We start from the raw sequence: 15,993 nt of genomic DNA, 5'->3' as shown, positions 1-15,993 counted from the left end.
GTGTCACAACTATTGCATTTACTTGTTGCTAATTAGTCTTGTTAATTTCATTGCAAATTAATAATTATTATTTTTGTTTTCAAATTACAATAATACTATCAAGTAGGATTTTAATACTTGATGGACCCGACACTAGTGCTAACGAATGGCATAAATAGTTTTCTTTAAATGCTTTCTTAGTTTTGGTTGTTATAGTTAACAAGTTTAATAAAAACTTAAAAAAATTAAAATTGATCTTTAGTTTAAACGTTATTTCCTCTTTAATCAAATTTTGATTTTACATTAAAAATTAATAGTGTTGAATTATTAATGTTCATCTTAGACATAAAACAAAAAACTTATTAAACAACAAAGCATTAACTCTAATTTTCCTTTTGTTTTTTCGATTTCTTAGGTTTTTTTTGTGACACCTCTTCTTTTTTGTTTTTGCGGCAAATTTTTCTACAAATTGATCTCAAACACATTTGCACCAAACATAAAGGTATGAAGAAAGCCATTAAAATAATAGCCCAAACATCTAAATTATGGTATTCAATAAAAGATAATTCTTGCCCACCAGACTTTAAATGTACTGCACCTTTATGACGTGCTACATATTCAACCCAGAAAATAGCAGTTTCTAATGGTGTTAAAGGCTGATCTTTATATATTTTTGAAACTTCTTTTGCTTTGATTTTAAATATTGAACTATTTAAAATTCTTTTAATAGCATCATCAAGATTTTCTCTTGTCAAATCTTCTAAAGGGACGCTAAGACCAAGTCCAGCTTTTTCAGCTCTTAAAGTATTCCAAAATTGATCTCCATACACTGGTACTCCTAAAATTGGGACACCATGATAAATTGCCTCAATAGTACTTAAAAGACCACCATGAGTAATAAACAATTTAATATTTGGGTGTGATAAAACATCATCCTGAGGGAACCAATTTCTTATTAAAATATTATCTGATTTCCCTGGCAGTTCTTCATCTTCCCATTTCCATAAAATTCGTTGTTTTAGACTACCAAATACTCGTAAAATATCTTCAAGCTTTTTTATTGGCAACGTATTGGATTTAACAACGGATCCCATTGAAAAATAAATGGCACCATCAATTGCTTCATCTAAAAATTCTTTTATATCATTAGGTAAAGGTTTTCTTTCACGATGTATATGCATACCACCGACTTCTATCATATTAGGAACTAATGGCCTTGGAAAACTTACAGAAAAATGATTATTTAATAATATTAAAGAAACATTTTTGCGTAATTCATAAAAATCTGGTTTTTCATCACCTGGAAACATTGTTTCATATAGATATTTTTGTTTTGGTAAATAAATTAAATCGTTATAAATCCTTTCGAATATAACAACAAATAAATTTTTGATTCTTTCAAATAAATTCATATGATCTGTTAACTGAACAAAATGATTTGGTATATATGATGGAGGTGATGGATTTCCAACCATATCTGAGTTCCATATATTTGCACCAAATGCCGAAATTCCAACAATAGGTGCATTAAATTTTGCAGCAAATCCTAAATGAGCCTCGTTAGCAAAAATTTCTAATATTATAAGATCAAATGTTTCATTCGAATGTAAAAGTTGTTGAACAGCAGGCTCATATAACATTATTTCTGCAAACCATACACCCATTTCAGATAAATTCATGATAACTTCAAACGACCATGGATTAGTTTTTTGAGCTACATTGTCAATAAGAACTAAAAAAGAAATAAATGTATTTAATTACTTAAAAATTTTAAATATTTTTTCTTATATACTCTTGGTTTTTTCAACTATTGCTGGAGTTGGAATATCCCGCCAATTTTTCAATGGTGTTGATTGAGGAAAAGCTGATATTACAGTCACTTCATGTCCCTTATCAACTAGACCTTTCATCAATGAAGAACCAACAATAAAATGTGATTTTGCCATTGTTGGAAAAATTCCAAGAATTTTGTATCCATTTGCAGTAACAAAAAGTAATAATATAAATAAAAGACTAAAAATGTGCGTGAAATTCATTTTGCTGTCAATCAATGTACAATTTTAATTGCAAATTAATTGAATATAAATATGACTAAATATTAAAAAAATTTTATTTAATAAAAAATTATTTCACATTTTTTAATCATATGTTTTTATCAAAATCTAAGTCCGAAATGCACATTCTCACAACTTACACTAAAATTTACTATAAACTAACAATATCTTTCAGCCTCTTTCAAAATATCAACAAAAACTATTTATGTAAACATTTTCTAATTTTTGTTTTTTTTTTTCAGATATATAGGCAGATAGACGCTTCGATAAGATTACAACCAATTCAAACGTTAAAAATAAACTTTTGAATTATTGTATATTTATTGGGATTTTATGGTGTAAGAAATAACAAAAAAAAAAAATGTGTAAGAGGGCAAATAAAAATAAAACGAAAAATGTTTGTGAAAATTTTTTAGCCCGATGTCACTTTGCTCAATAGGAAAGCGAAAAATTCCTTGTATTTAATGGCATCAAATAAGACGCACATGCGGGCAGATGTCTCCGTGAAAAACATTTTAAGAAGCTTTTTACATCGGTACCGCACAGAGGAGCTTTATGGCTGGCTGACTTGGCAAGTGTAACGCCGGTTGATTTGCTAACACTAGAAAGAGAGAAAATTCAAATCAGAAATTAGCAAAAAAAAATAGTATAAAAAAGAAAATTCAGATAATAAATAAATAAGTCAATGAGACTGATGAGCTATGAGAATAATAACCAATCGTTGGTCCACGCAAAAAGGAGGGATTTGAATAACAATATCAGCAAACATTATAGATAGAATGTCATAGCAATGTACATAAAGACCAGGGAAATGCGATGAGATAAAGCGATGAGAAGAGCGATGCACATAAAGACAAGGCGTGGTGTGCCATCTGCCATCCATAAGTAGTATAGGGTTAAGTTCACAAAATAACAACATGGAAGAACCGAATATATAAATTGAAAATGTACTTTAATGAACGAAAATTCTATTCAATCCTAAATATTAAAGCTATTCTATTAAATAAATCTATAAATTGTACTAAAAATAGTGTTGCGGTTGTTTGTGAAACCCAACTGAAAAAGCAAACAAAATTTATTATACAGACGCTATTAAATATTACACTTTTGTAATTTATAACATCAAAGTGTTTAGTATGTAATAGTAAAATATTTTTATCTAAAAGAGATATAATGAAATAATTTGATATTTTTGATGAGAAAACTAAAAGCAAGGTAAATCGAGCAAAAGGAATTAGAAATTGAACTATTTATAGGTATGTCTGTATGTATATTTTAAATTTATTGTCTCATAAAACACATAATTTTATTTTAGCTCAACAAAATAAATACCCACATATTATGTGACAAAGATATGTTTTAATAAAATTGAGATCGTAGACCAATAGAGAAATGGTGAATAATGCAGTTTGCAATTGACGCTACAATTTTGAATGTGAATTTCAATGCCTTTATAGCTTGCTTATCAAAATTTATTAGCAAAATCAATTTTTAAATTTATTACACTAATATTATTACACTAATCAATAAACCTTTTATTCTTGAATACAAACATTGAAAAAATGCAAATACGTTATTTTACATGGAAAAAATGAAGAGTATACGCTGTAAAACAATACATTCCAATTATGTATATATAAAGTAAATAAAAAATCCATAGTTCAATAATTTAAATTTTTGTAAATATATTTTTAAATTCTTGGATTATTGCATTGCATTTACAAACACAAACAATATTTTAATTAATTTAAACCAAAATCTAATTATGTTACATAATTCCCTTAAAAATTAATATGGAAAATCTTGTACGTATATATGCGATTTAAAAAGCTAATCAGATAATCAATTACAATGCTATATACATTGATTAGTAAAATTTGATTTTGTTTTTGTAATTCATTTATTTTGAATAATAAACAAAAGTTACACTAATACCAAACAATTTTTTTTCAGAAATTTATTGAAAACCACTTAATTAAATTTGAAAAAAAAAACGAAAACCATCAAATATTGGTAATTATGAAATTATAAAAATTGCAAAACATAAATTTGAGTGAAACAAGCATATTTTGTTAAATCAAAAAATTTGGAAACTAATGAATGCATAAACGCAAAAAGTTAAGTCCATTATAAAAGTAAAAATTATTAAACAATATACTTACAATTTATTATAGTATACACAAATTTGTGTATTAAGCGAATTACTAAATTGGAAGTCATTGCAACTTGATGAAATTATTCAAAAATCTCTTTAACATTATTGAGAATTTATATTTTTAAACACCCACCCATATAAATTTGTAAAACATAGAAGATCATTTAATTGAATTATATTATGCCCGATGATCATGATCGCTACTTTTACGTCCAACTACTTTTTTGTGCTATTTCTGTCAAAGAAATAGTGAGTTTACTTAATTGCATTTAAATGAATGCAAATAATATGCTTTAACAAAAAAATATTGTACAATTTCTAAGTACAAATTTTAAATAAAAATTTATTTTGATTTGTTCCAATTTCCGATATTATGTAATTCGAAATTAAAATTTCAAAAAACTCCAGCTGCATATTATATTGAATTGGAAGTGCTCATATGAAAATTATTAATTTTCAGAATTCTATTTTAATATTAACACGAAATTTGAATAAAATTCACAGAATTACTCATAATTTTGCATAATTATATAAATTCGTATACAATCTATAAATAATTTTATAGTTACTTAGAAAAATTTGAAAACATTTTAGAATTAAAAGCAAAATTAAACCCTATTTTAAAAAATATGTATTTTAAAATCTATTTTTTTTTTTTCTAAAAATTTATAATTTATGTGTTTTCGGTAAACAAAATCTAATCAAATTAAAATATCAATAATAAATTAAAGTTATTCACATAACACACACATATATTACATGCAGTGGCGTTAACTTCACAAAAACAAAAAAAAGATCCGACCGTACCTCTATAATTCTATCAATTTAAATAATCAAAATCGCCTATAGACTAAATACTCCTAAATTGTTGCCAACAATATTTCTGTCTTTGATATTTTGGATACAACCAAGAGAATGGTAAGAGAATAAATTGTTAGAAAATTTTACTGAACAAAATTTACTGTGCTTTGTTGCACAGTAGTAACATTTATACCAATTGTCATTACTTTAGATTGCTCACCAAACCATCACTGTACATATATTTTTATGCGCTTGTAATTTGAGAATAAATATTATACAAAATTCAAAGTAATTTTATAACTATGGCATACATAAAAAATTTCTCTTTAAAAAAATATAATAGGATACGTAAACATAATATTATTCGAGAGGTAAAAGCTTTTTAAATTTTTTTATAAAATTATATTTTACAGTTTATTTTACATTTTATATATAAAATTTCAATAAAATTTTGAATTTTTTTAACAACGTTAAAAATATTAAAAAATTGCAATATTCATTTTCTATTGTTTTGTGATTATAATTATGTGTACATACATTGTAATATTTTGTTGTTATTTTATATTTGAAGAGCTTTGTAAATATTTTATTACCATTACTCACTTTAACAAAAAAATGTTATTCTATTGCAAAAAAAAAAATTACTTTGTATGAGATTTTATGTTGTAACACTATTCTATAATAGAAAAAATAGAGCTGACCATGTCAACTCTATGATACCAGCACAAATTTTTTATCCTATGGAAGAACAAATATGCAACAGCTGACTATAAGACAGACTATGATTTTAAGTTTCCGTATTACCATATTAATTCATGCAAAATTTCTGTAATGTTATTTCAATAATTTCTAAAATATGAACAAACAACTATTAAAGTTGTATGGCAGCTACTACGAGGAGTCAAGAAATTTCAATGATTTTTATTACACTTAACAGCACTAAGAATATATTCGTTTGTACGAAATTTCAATCCCATAGCTTCAATCATTTCTAAGATAAGGCCAAATAAATTTTGAAATTGAATGGCAACCATCCGAACTAGTACCTCGATCATGTCCAATTTAAATAGGGTTCTGGCATTTACTATAAAAAAATCCTTTGTGAAAATTTGATGACCTTAGCTCAATTAGTTTTTGAGTTATGACCTTGCCATTATTTACATATACTGCTATTTAATTACACTCTTCGAACATACGTTCGTACAGTTATAAGTTTCGCATACAGACACAAAAGCCATGGGGGACAATGTAAAAATTATAAACACATTCCTTTCCAATTGAGTTGTTACACATTCTAAAAATTTATTGAAAATTTTTTTAAAAAGGATGTTATTGTCATAACTTTTACCTAAAATTTCAGGCATATATTCTTGTATAGATTTAAATATTTTAATCATGAACCTCAAAAATATTTATGTTAATCTTTATCGGAATGAATACACAAATATAATAGGTATATATATATAATCAAATTAAATTAATTAATTTAAAATTCACATTACAAACAAATTAAATCATTATCATAATACCTTTATGTATGTATACATGTTTATGTATAAATTCATAAATTGATTTAAATTTATTTTATTTTAATGTTTTCCAATTAACAGATTTTATTTAATAAAATGTAAATAATATGATTTTAATTAATTTAATATTATGTATATATATATATATATATATATATATATATATATATATGAAAATAAAGCAACAATTTATAAATTACGTAACATATTCTAAATTGGTAATGTTTTATTTCAAATTGGTATACAAACAAAAATATAACCGCGTACAACATATTTTATGCTTGTATTAATACCTAATTTAATAATAAAATAGATATATTAAATTTATTAATTTTATTCCAATAAAAATTGTTAGAAATGAAAACATAAAATAAATAAACTAAAGTAAATAATTATGGGATATAATAAATGGCATAACTAAGGCAAATTTTCAATATTGGGACTTGAAATATGTAATTATTTTTTGACATTTTATGGACTTGAATTTTAAAATCAGTGATAATCATTGATATTTTGAAATGGGCAAGTAAACTTTTAATTTACTTAATACTTAAATTTTAAAAAATCGCCTTAATTATTGTGTTAGATAGGATCAAAAATGTGAAATAGGCTATTTATTCCAAATTGATTTCCATCCTTGATTAATAGATTAAATTCAATATCTAAAAATATTTTGAATAAAAATTGAAAATCGAAGCGACTTAGAAGCACTTTATTATGCTACTTTATTATATATGGACCGGAATTTTACTAAAAACATTTCTCATATTTCTTAAGCATGTAGAACTGCATTTAAATTCACAACCCAGTATGTAAAATATGTAGTACAATCTGTAAAAATTCAGGTAAAGTAATATTGTTCCATTATAATTTAACTGTACTATCCACATATATCCATTTTATATCATTTTCTTTTCATACACAAAATCCTACAGGTTTGAATGTTTCAAAAATAAATATTTTATAAAATATTTTCTAAATTTTTGTATTTTTACTAATTGAATAAACAATATTTTATTTGAAATTATTCAAATTTTTAAATTTATCCTTGCATGTCTTATACTATAATCTGCATTATAATATGACACCAAGACTTCAATAAATTCAAATATCTTTGCTAATACAATTTTATTATTTTATCATTTTATTCGAAAATTTTAAAAATTTTTCTGTGTACGTAATACCTTATAACGTATTCAATGCACATATACACAAGGTACAAATAATAATAAATTTATGTACACAATTTTATATTTCACACATCAGACATGTGCATATTTAAAATTTTAAAAAACCATAATTTTACACCAAAAACTTTCCAATATTTAATTAATAATTGCAATTATATTTATTTATTGTTTTATACTAAATAAAGTAATTAAATCAACATTTCATATTTTATATTATTTTTTTTGGTATTTTATGTTTTTCAATAATATGATTTAATTAAAAATTTAAATCATCTGGAAATTTTAAAAATTGCTAATTAAAAATTTTTTGTTCATGTATGTGCATATGTAGGGATTCATTTGAATAAAACGCAGAAGTATTTCATGCCATAGAATTATTAATAAATTATTATTTTATAATTCGATATATTTCAGTAATTAAAAAGGATAATACAATATTCATATGGACGTATTCAGATTTTTAAATTGAATCAGTTTATATAAAATAAACTAATTTTTATTGAGACAAATTTTAAAAATATGACGTTAATCAAAACTTGTAATATTCTTCGAAACCCCCTTTGATATTTATATAATAAAAAGCATTTAATTAAAAAACTTTTTAATTATTTGATTAAAAATAAAATTTATCTAAATTGATAGAATGTGTTGGGAATGCTTTTTCAATAATGGAGAAGAAGGAGTTGTAGAACATTAACGAATACATTATTAAAACTTTAAAAAATAGAAGTATCTATACGAAAAAAATGCGATGCATCAAAGGCTATGAATTCAAGAATGCCGACTACATTAATAGAGAAAGAATACTTTAAACCATAGGTAAATTTCATGATGAACTCAACAGGCTTGTTAGACTCAAATAACACAATGTTAACATCTTCAATTGCGACCAGCAATAAACAATATCTGATTAGCCTTTAATATTCTGCTATAAAGACAAATTTAAGGAATATAAGAGCAAATCCTAAATTAACGAAAAATCCAGTTAAAACATGATTTAAAGAATATTTGAATGAAGTAAAAAGAAAAATATGAATTTACTTCTATGTGAGTAAAATTCACTTGTATCGTAGAAAAGTCATAAAATTCACTCATAGAAAGGCGATATGAGACTTTCAATAATAATGTTAAATAATTCTAGCCACATTACTTAATAATTAATATTTGGAAATTTTATGATGTGTGAGCAATAATTACTCACGGTTGGCTAAGTATAGAAGTACTGAAACGAGTTGGCAATCGAGGGTTAATGCAAAACTTTAAACTTAATTTACTTAAAAGTTATCAACTTAAACTTGATTTTATTATTCGCAATTTTTTTTTTATTTGAATCACAAAAACATTTTTTATTTTTATGGATTTAATGTAATTTAAAAAAAAAAAAGAAGAAAAAAAATTTATTTAATCATTTTTACTTCATCTTCTTTTATTATTATTTTTTTTGAGATTTCAAAAAAATAACAAAATCATTTCTGTTTTTCAAATGGGACACAAACATAATAAAAGTGCATATTTTATTACTTTTAGGATAATAGAAAGTTTTAAGGTGATAAAAAACAATTTTAGAAATTCTTTTAACAAAAAGCAAGTTGAACTAAAAGTTTTCTCAAATGATTCAAAGCTAAAAAGACAGTTTCTTTTTTTTTTTGTTGTTTTATAAAAAAGCAAAATATGATGTTTTTGATATTTAAATAAAAGCAAATGTTGTTTTTCTCTTATTTTTTTCCCTTTTATTGTATAAAATTTATTTATTTTTCTTTTTCTATTTACTTTTGAAAAATCTTTATTATTTTTACTTTTAAAATGTGATTTTTTTTGTTGTTTTGATGAATAGAAAAGTTCTTTGATGTATGTGCGATGCACACACATATTTGCACTTATAATGAAACTCGTATATTTTTTTTAAGGTGAAACATTGTTATTACTTGTGATCAAAAAGATTTTTAACTTTTCTTTCATTTTTTTTTCGTTCCAACAGGTAAAAGTAATCTAAAAATGTTTTTTTTTCTTTTATGTATTTAGAAAATGAACTTGCAACAATAGTTTCAAAAAAAAAAATCCTTCAATTCTAATATTTTTGTAAGTTTTAACAAAAAGTTAAAAATGTTGTCATTTTTAAAAGACATTTAACATATGGTAGCTTAAAAAATTTTCTAAAAATTTTGAAATGTTTAATGTTTTATATAATTTAAATTATAGTAATAACATATTTTTGTATTTTAAATTTAGTTTTTAGTGTTGTCCTACCGATAAATTCGAGACAATTGTTGAAAAATAAATTTTTAATTATAAAGAATATGTTAAAAGCTAACAAATATGTAGTTAATGGGCCAAACCGGCTAAATGAGCAAAAAAAGGGCTCCAAATTTATAACTTATAAAAAATTCGCGCTATTCATCCGTTGAATATAAAAGTTAGAGTGAATATTACAAAAATTTTAACTTAAAATATTTTAAATAAAAAAATTCTAATGATTTTCAATTTGCTGTGTAATTAACATTTGAACTATTATAAAAATCAGATGAAAATTAATATTTCTTCGGTTTTTAAGCGAATGTATTTTAAATCCGATTTTAAATTTCCGATTTTAAATTTGAAACATTGAGCCCTGTTGAATAAAAAAAATAGGATGAAATAGAGTCCAGGAGACTCTCAATTGAAATAATAATAAAAAAAAATTACACCCTGTAATATTAAACTGCTTGTTAAATTTTAACTCAAAATAAAGTATGTATGTATGTACATATTTTTTTTCTTCACAATTCGAAATCATAAATAAATACACTTTTTAAATATTTTGTCCTGTTATCAATAAATAAATCTCCTTGCAAACTTTGTAAAATATACAAAAACTTAATGTAAGTATGCCATTACTTATTTTTCTCTTCAGTTTTATAATATATATCTACTATTTTAAATATGTACACTCATATTATATGTACAGTTTTTTTACATAGACAAAATAAATAGCAAACATACATTGAAGTACCTTATTTAAATATAAATATTAAAAGATCGGAGATTTTTACTCCTTAACAGAGAATTTATAGTTTTAAAAGTTTTTTTTTTTTCAACTTTTAATCAAAATAGAATATTGACCAAAGCACATTTTATTGTTTCATTGAGGAGATCTAACAACTAAATTAAAATTTTAGACTAAAATTTTTTTCCGACAAATCAAGTTTTAATTTGAAAAAAAAATAGGTCACCAATCTTAAAAGACAAATTTCATTTGCTTCCTTAATTTTATGATCAAATCAACTCTTAACAAAAACTACATTATACGAACTTACATTACATACATAATACTAAACATAAGCTGGTTTTATTTACAATTGCATTTACATATAGTATTGAAGATGTAAAACCGGTATAACACAATGATTATTTGAATTTGAAAATTTTAATCGATTTAAAAAAAATATTCTAAATTTAAAAATTCTTGCTTTCCTGAGAACGAGAATTTCAAAGTTCTGAAAATCTCTTGTTCTGTTAATTTGTTCTTATTACCTAACAATACAGAAAGCAAAATAAAAAAAAATATTAATTTTTTTTTAATAATCATAATTTTTTAAATAATTAGTATATAAGTATACATACATATGCCATATAGAAAATATTATAAAATATCAAATAAATTTAGTGTTTAACCTGAGGTCATCCTCTTAATTAAGATGAAAATTTTTTTTCTATTTTTTCTCTTTATTCGTTTTTTTTGCATTAAAATCATCGCGATAATTTCATACTAGTATAAAAATTCTAAAGTATTATTTATTTACACTACCACAATCAAATGATCAAGTTTATAATTTTTTTTTTAAATATAAAAAAACCATAATGTTTATAAACAAATCATAGTTATTTTTCAACTTCTCATTGACTAAGTTTATTTAAAATATTTATTTAAATAAGTTCCTCTTAAAAAATTGTTATTTAATTATTAAAAATAAAATTAATTTATTGATATTAAAATATTTTTGAAAATTTTACATAAAATTTTTAATAATTATTGTTGAAAAAAATGAAAGGTACAAAAATATTTTATGAAATTAATTTGATGAAAATTAATTAAAAATAACGATAATGATTATTAAACCATTAAATAAAAAATTTAATATTTATGTAATTTGTAAATATTAAATGTAAAATTCCTATATGACAAAGATTGTGAAGTTTTAAAGCCACAGGGCAATCTGCTATAACTTGAGCTACCGTATATGTTTTATTTCAAATCGGGATCAAATATTGTAGTATCGAGCGCGCAATCGCATTTTTCCAATGAAAAAAATATTAAAGTGATTACAGTAATTGGTTCAAAGGGATTCTTACAATACAAACATTTCTAATAAATTTGATAAATTAATTAAAATAGAATTAATGGTAAAAATTTCTAAAATCTCATTTATAATTTTGTTTTTCAGCTTGGAGTATTGCAATAATTCTTTTGATAACGGTTTTCTTACAGGTAATTTACTTAAATTTTTAATTTTCGACATTGATTATTAAGTAAGGTAATTTTAAAACGTAGAAGGAGATTCCATTTAAATTACATAAAAAAGTGCGTTTTACATTTATGATAGTTAATATTAAAAAATAGTTAATAAATTACAATTTTAAATATACAAATAAGATGATTTTGTTTACAAAAGCTATATTAAATACAGAGCTAAGTGGCTACTAGTACATACAGAAGTAAACTTTTAAATATAGAATAAAGCTTAAACAAGTTTAATATTACGTAAAACTTAAGATCATAACTATACAATTTGCATAATATATTTACATACATTAGAAAAATTAAATAACTATTATACGGAAAAAAATTTTTCAGTTAGTCAATATCAAATCCACTGATATTCGAAAACATAATTCACTACCCCAAGGAAGTTTTTTTTTTTCAAATTTGCTTTTTAAACTTGGAAAAATTATTGAATTAGAAGTAAATATTTCAAAATTTAAAAAAACATAACTAAGAAACAGAAAATTTCATTGTTTGCAAGCACCTATACAACCTAAAATTAAAATAAATTTAATATAATAGTTAATCTATATTTTTTTTTAGAATGCTGAAGGTCAAATAAAAAGAGAAGAACCAAAACCGCATCCAGAATGTCCAACTGGTCCAAATGAAGATCCAGTACATCCAGTACACTTAAGATATCCTGGTAATTGTACAAAATTTTATAAATGCCTTCGAGGTTTAGCATATCCACATGATTGCCCTGGCGGCTTATATTGGAGTCATAATAATATTAATTGTTTATGGGCAGGTCAAGAAGATCCACCATGTCCATTTTGATTTATATAATACCATATAAGTTTTACTTCTTTAAACTTTAAACAGTATACAAGTATTATATTTAAAAAAAAACTTTTTTTTTTGTTATAAAATTGATAAATATATTGAAAACTTTATTAAGATAAATTTGTAAAATTGAAAAATAAAGAATGTTAATTTATTTTCAAAAATTCCTTAAGAAGTCATTGAATATTTTCATTAATTTTCTTAATATTAAACATCTTAAACTACAAGCAAATTTTAAATTAAAATACAAAAATATTTTAGTCATAGAACTTCTAATAATTAAATGGTGCTCTTTATTAAACTACCTAAAATTTATATAATTTGCATTTTTAAATTAAATTTAATTTTTTCAATAACTTAAACCCTATTACACATTATATGCATTACGTATAATGAATGAATTATTCAAAAAAAAAATTTTAATAAATCAAAATTAAGTAAGATTTAATTTCAAATATTTATTCAAAATATAAAAAAAAAAATGTTTATTTTCTGCTTATCCTTTTTTTATTGTTTTGTTCAAGGAAATAAAAACAAAAACACTTACAGCCTTTTATTAGTATTTTTCATTTTCAGCAAATCCTATTATTATGGATGCATGTTATAAATTTCCGCTTAAAAAATAAATTCTCTCCTGCAGCAATTGTAAATTTTGTCTATATTTATATGTGTACCATAGTTTTACAGTCAAAAGAAAAAAAAAGGATTTATTATATAATACTTAAAGTTAGTTTTAAAAATTAAAACCTTAAAAATCGAAAAGAAAAACTAAAAACAGAAAAAAAAAGAAAAACGATGACAAGAAAGGAAAACTTTCATAGAAAAAAATTTCGAAAAGACAAAAAAAAAATAATATTCCCAAAAATAAGAATAAAAGAAAGAGACAACGAACGAGCTTAAAGAACACACAAAAAAAAAAGAAAATAAAGCAGAAACGCACATACATACATACACTCACACATACGAATCTATAATATTAAGTTTTTCATTTATATCCTGCTGATGTTGCCATTACTGCTGTCTTTTGTAGGTTACAAACAAAAAGATTTTTCACAAAAAAAACAATAAGGAATATAAGAAAAATCAGAAAAAATAAAATTTATTCTTCTCTTTTTTTTTTCTTTTCTCCTTTCCTTTTATTGTGTTTCTTTCGCTGAAATTCAGTTTTTTTATTATGTATGTACGGTGTTTTTTTTTCTTCTTCCCATTCAAAAAACAACATAATGACATAAAAAATAGAATTTAAGATTTTAATGTAAAAATTACATAAAGGGAAAGAAAAAAAAAAACTATTTCGCTTTGTCAAACAAAAAAGGAAATCTTATAAAATTTTCATTAAAAAAGGTATCAAAGATAATGTAAAATTACATCCTTATGTTTAATAGGGAATTTCGAGTAAAAATTTATTATAATAAATATTTAAAGTGCTGAAGGAAAATGATGTTTTTAAAGCGGAATACAAAATATCTTTGTTTATTTTCAATACTTGTACTTTGATCTTATATATTTGAAGAAATTGATAATATAGTTTGAAACCAGTTAATAATGCTTCTGGAAAGAAAGGATAAGATACCGATGAAAAATGTAATGTTGCATGAAAAAATAATTTATTTGATTTGCTTACAATGTCCATTTGGTTAGCTTGGTTAACTAATTTTCAGTTTAATGCATTAAACAATATAACTTCTTGAAAGATTGAAATTTCATAATTTAACAAAAGCAATAAATGAATTCATTTAACACAATGTATAAGATCACTTGAGTGAACATTAAAAAGATTTATTATTTATATAGAACAAATTTCGCAGAAAGTAGATTGCGTTTGTCGCATTTATCTTTTCATTATCACATTGTATTACACGCTTAGAATAAAATTTTTAAAACTATACATAAATTTATATATTTCTTTTTTAAAAAAATTTAATCAGTTTTAAAGTTTTCCTACCATATAAAGGTAAAGTAACATGCTATTCATTTAGTCATTTAAAATAATAGTATATAAGCATGGAATTCAATTACAAGATCGCTCTGTCCTCTTTGCCTTTCTCTGCTTGAAAATCAAAAATAACAGCTTAACCCCAACTTGTTAACTTGATCCCCTCATGTAATTTTAGTATTTTTGTAAAGTAAGTAATTCTAGTGTTAGTATAAATTCATACGCTATAAAAAGCAAAAGCATATTGTTTCATTAAAGTAATAAGTGGTTAAAATTGCTTAATATAACAATTACTTATGTTTTTTTTCCGAAAACGAATAATATTTACATGAATAAACAAAAAATAAACAAGATAAATCTTCTATTTTTTACCCAATTGACTTATTTCTTAATTTCTATTTTAATAAAATTTATAACATTGCAAATTACACTATGCACATATTGACAACTGCATACATACATATATGCAAAATCATTTGATTATTTATTTTATTTTCTTTTTCTATTAACGAATCCCTTATAATGTTAAAAGGATAAAATTAAATGAATTTGAAAATGAAATTTCTTTTCGGGAAAAAAATTTAATACTAAAAGATTTTCAGAGCGACAAATGTGATAACGATGCGATGAAATAAATAGATAGAAAACATTGTTTTACGGTTACCCTATAAATATATAAATTTTCTAAAATGGTATTCTCTCTCCTCTTGCCACAATATCAAAAAAAGATTGTAATTCATTTAACATTATACTAACAACAATTAAAAGTTTAAAGTGAAAAATTTAAAAGGATGAAATAATTTGAACTGGTTTAATGGTGAATTTAACTATAAAATGATATGCTTTACCCAGGTTATGTATAATAAATAAATTAATTTCATTGATTTAAAATATTTTGAATACACCATTCTACATACAATTTATAAAAGGAGCAAATTTGTTTTGTATATGCTTATAAAATTGATTTGTTAAACAATTAAAGCTGTTGTGGTTAATAAATTAAGAAAATAAAATGTTTCTAAATTCTATATCATTTAAATAAAT

The 15,993-nt window shown here is 23.0% G+C and overlaps 2 protein-coding genes across 2 annotated transcripts; one reads left to right on the top strand and one right to left on the bottom strand.

Moving 5' to 3' along the window:
• Positions 1-236: 236 nt before the first annotated feature.
• Positions 237-2,307, bottom strand: LOC129613926 (UDP-glucosyltransferase 2-like). Its single transcript, XM_055528270.1, has 2 exons — positions 1,772-2,307; positions 237-1,711 (listed from the first exon to the last, which is right to left on the bottom strand). Exons 1-2 carry the CDS (start codon positions 2,013-2,015, stop codon positions 363-365), a joined length of 1,593 nt encoding a protein of 530 aa, XP_055384245.1. The 5' UTR covers positions 2,016-2,307; the 3' UTR covers positions 237-362.
• A 9,279-nt stretch (positions 2,308-11,586) lies between these two features.
• LOC129614005 (peritrophin-1-like) lies at positions 11,587-13,157 on the top strand. The gene is made up of 3 exons (XM_055528372.1): positions 11,587-11,736; positions 12,130-12,173; positions 12,771-13,157. The coding sequence occupies exons 1-3, from the start codon at positions 11,730-11,732 to the stop codon at positions 13,005-13,007; spliced, it is 288 nt and encodes a 95-aa protein (XP_055384347.1). The 5' UTR covers positions 11,587-11,729; the 3' UTR covers positions 13,008-13,157.
• The last annotated feature ends 2,836 nt before the right edge of the window (positions 13,158-15,993 follow it).

Source organism: Condylostylus longicornis, unplaced genomic scaffold (assembly GCF_029603195.1).
Source record: "Condylostylus longicornis isolate FDR11 unplaced genomic scaffold, ASM2960319v2 ptg000098l, whole genome shotgun sequence".
Classification (NCBI taxonomy): domain Eukaryota; kingdom Metazoa; phylum Arthropoda; class Insecta; order Diptera; family Dolichopodidae; genus Condylostylus; species Condylostylus longicornis.
The sequence above is the reverse complement of the archived record's forward strand: the minus strand, read 5'-3'. Positions and strand labels throughout refer to the sequence as shown.

Excerpts from the sequence above, each read along its gene's own strand:
- LOC129613926 (XM_055528270.1), bottom strand. The coding sequence starts at position 2,015 with ATGAATTTCACGCACATTTTTAGTCTTTTATTTATATTATTACTTTTT. Across the intron at positions 1,712-1,771 it reads AATAGTTGAAAAAACCAAGA|TTCTTATTGACAATGTAGCT; the intron begins GTATATAAGAAA and ends TTTCTTTTTTAG.
- LOC129614005 (XM_055528372.1), top strand. Across the intron at positions 12,174-12,770 it reads TGATAACGGTTTTCTTACAG|AATGCTGAAGGTCAAATAAA; the intron begins GTAATTTACTTA and ends ATTTTTTTTTAG.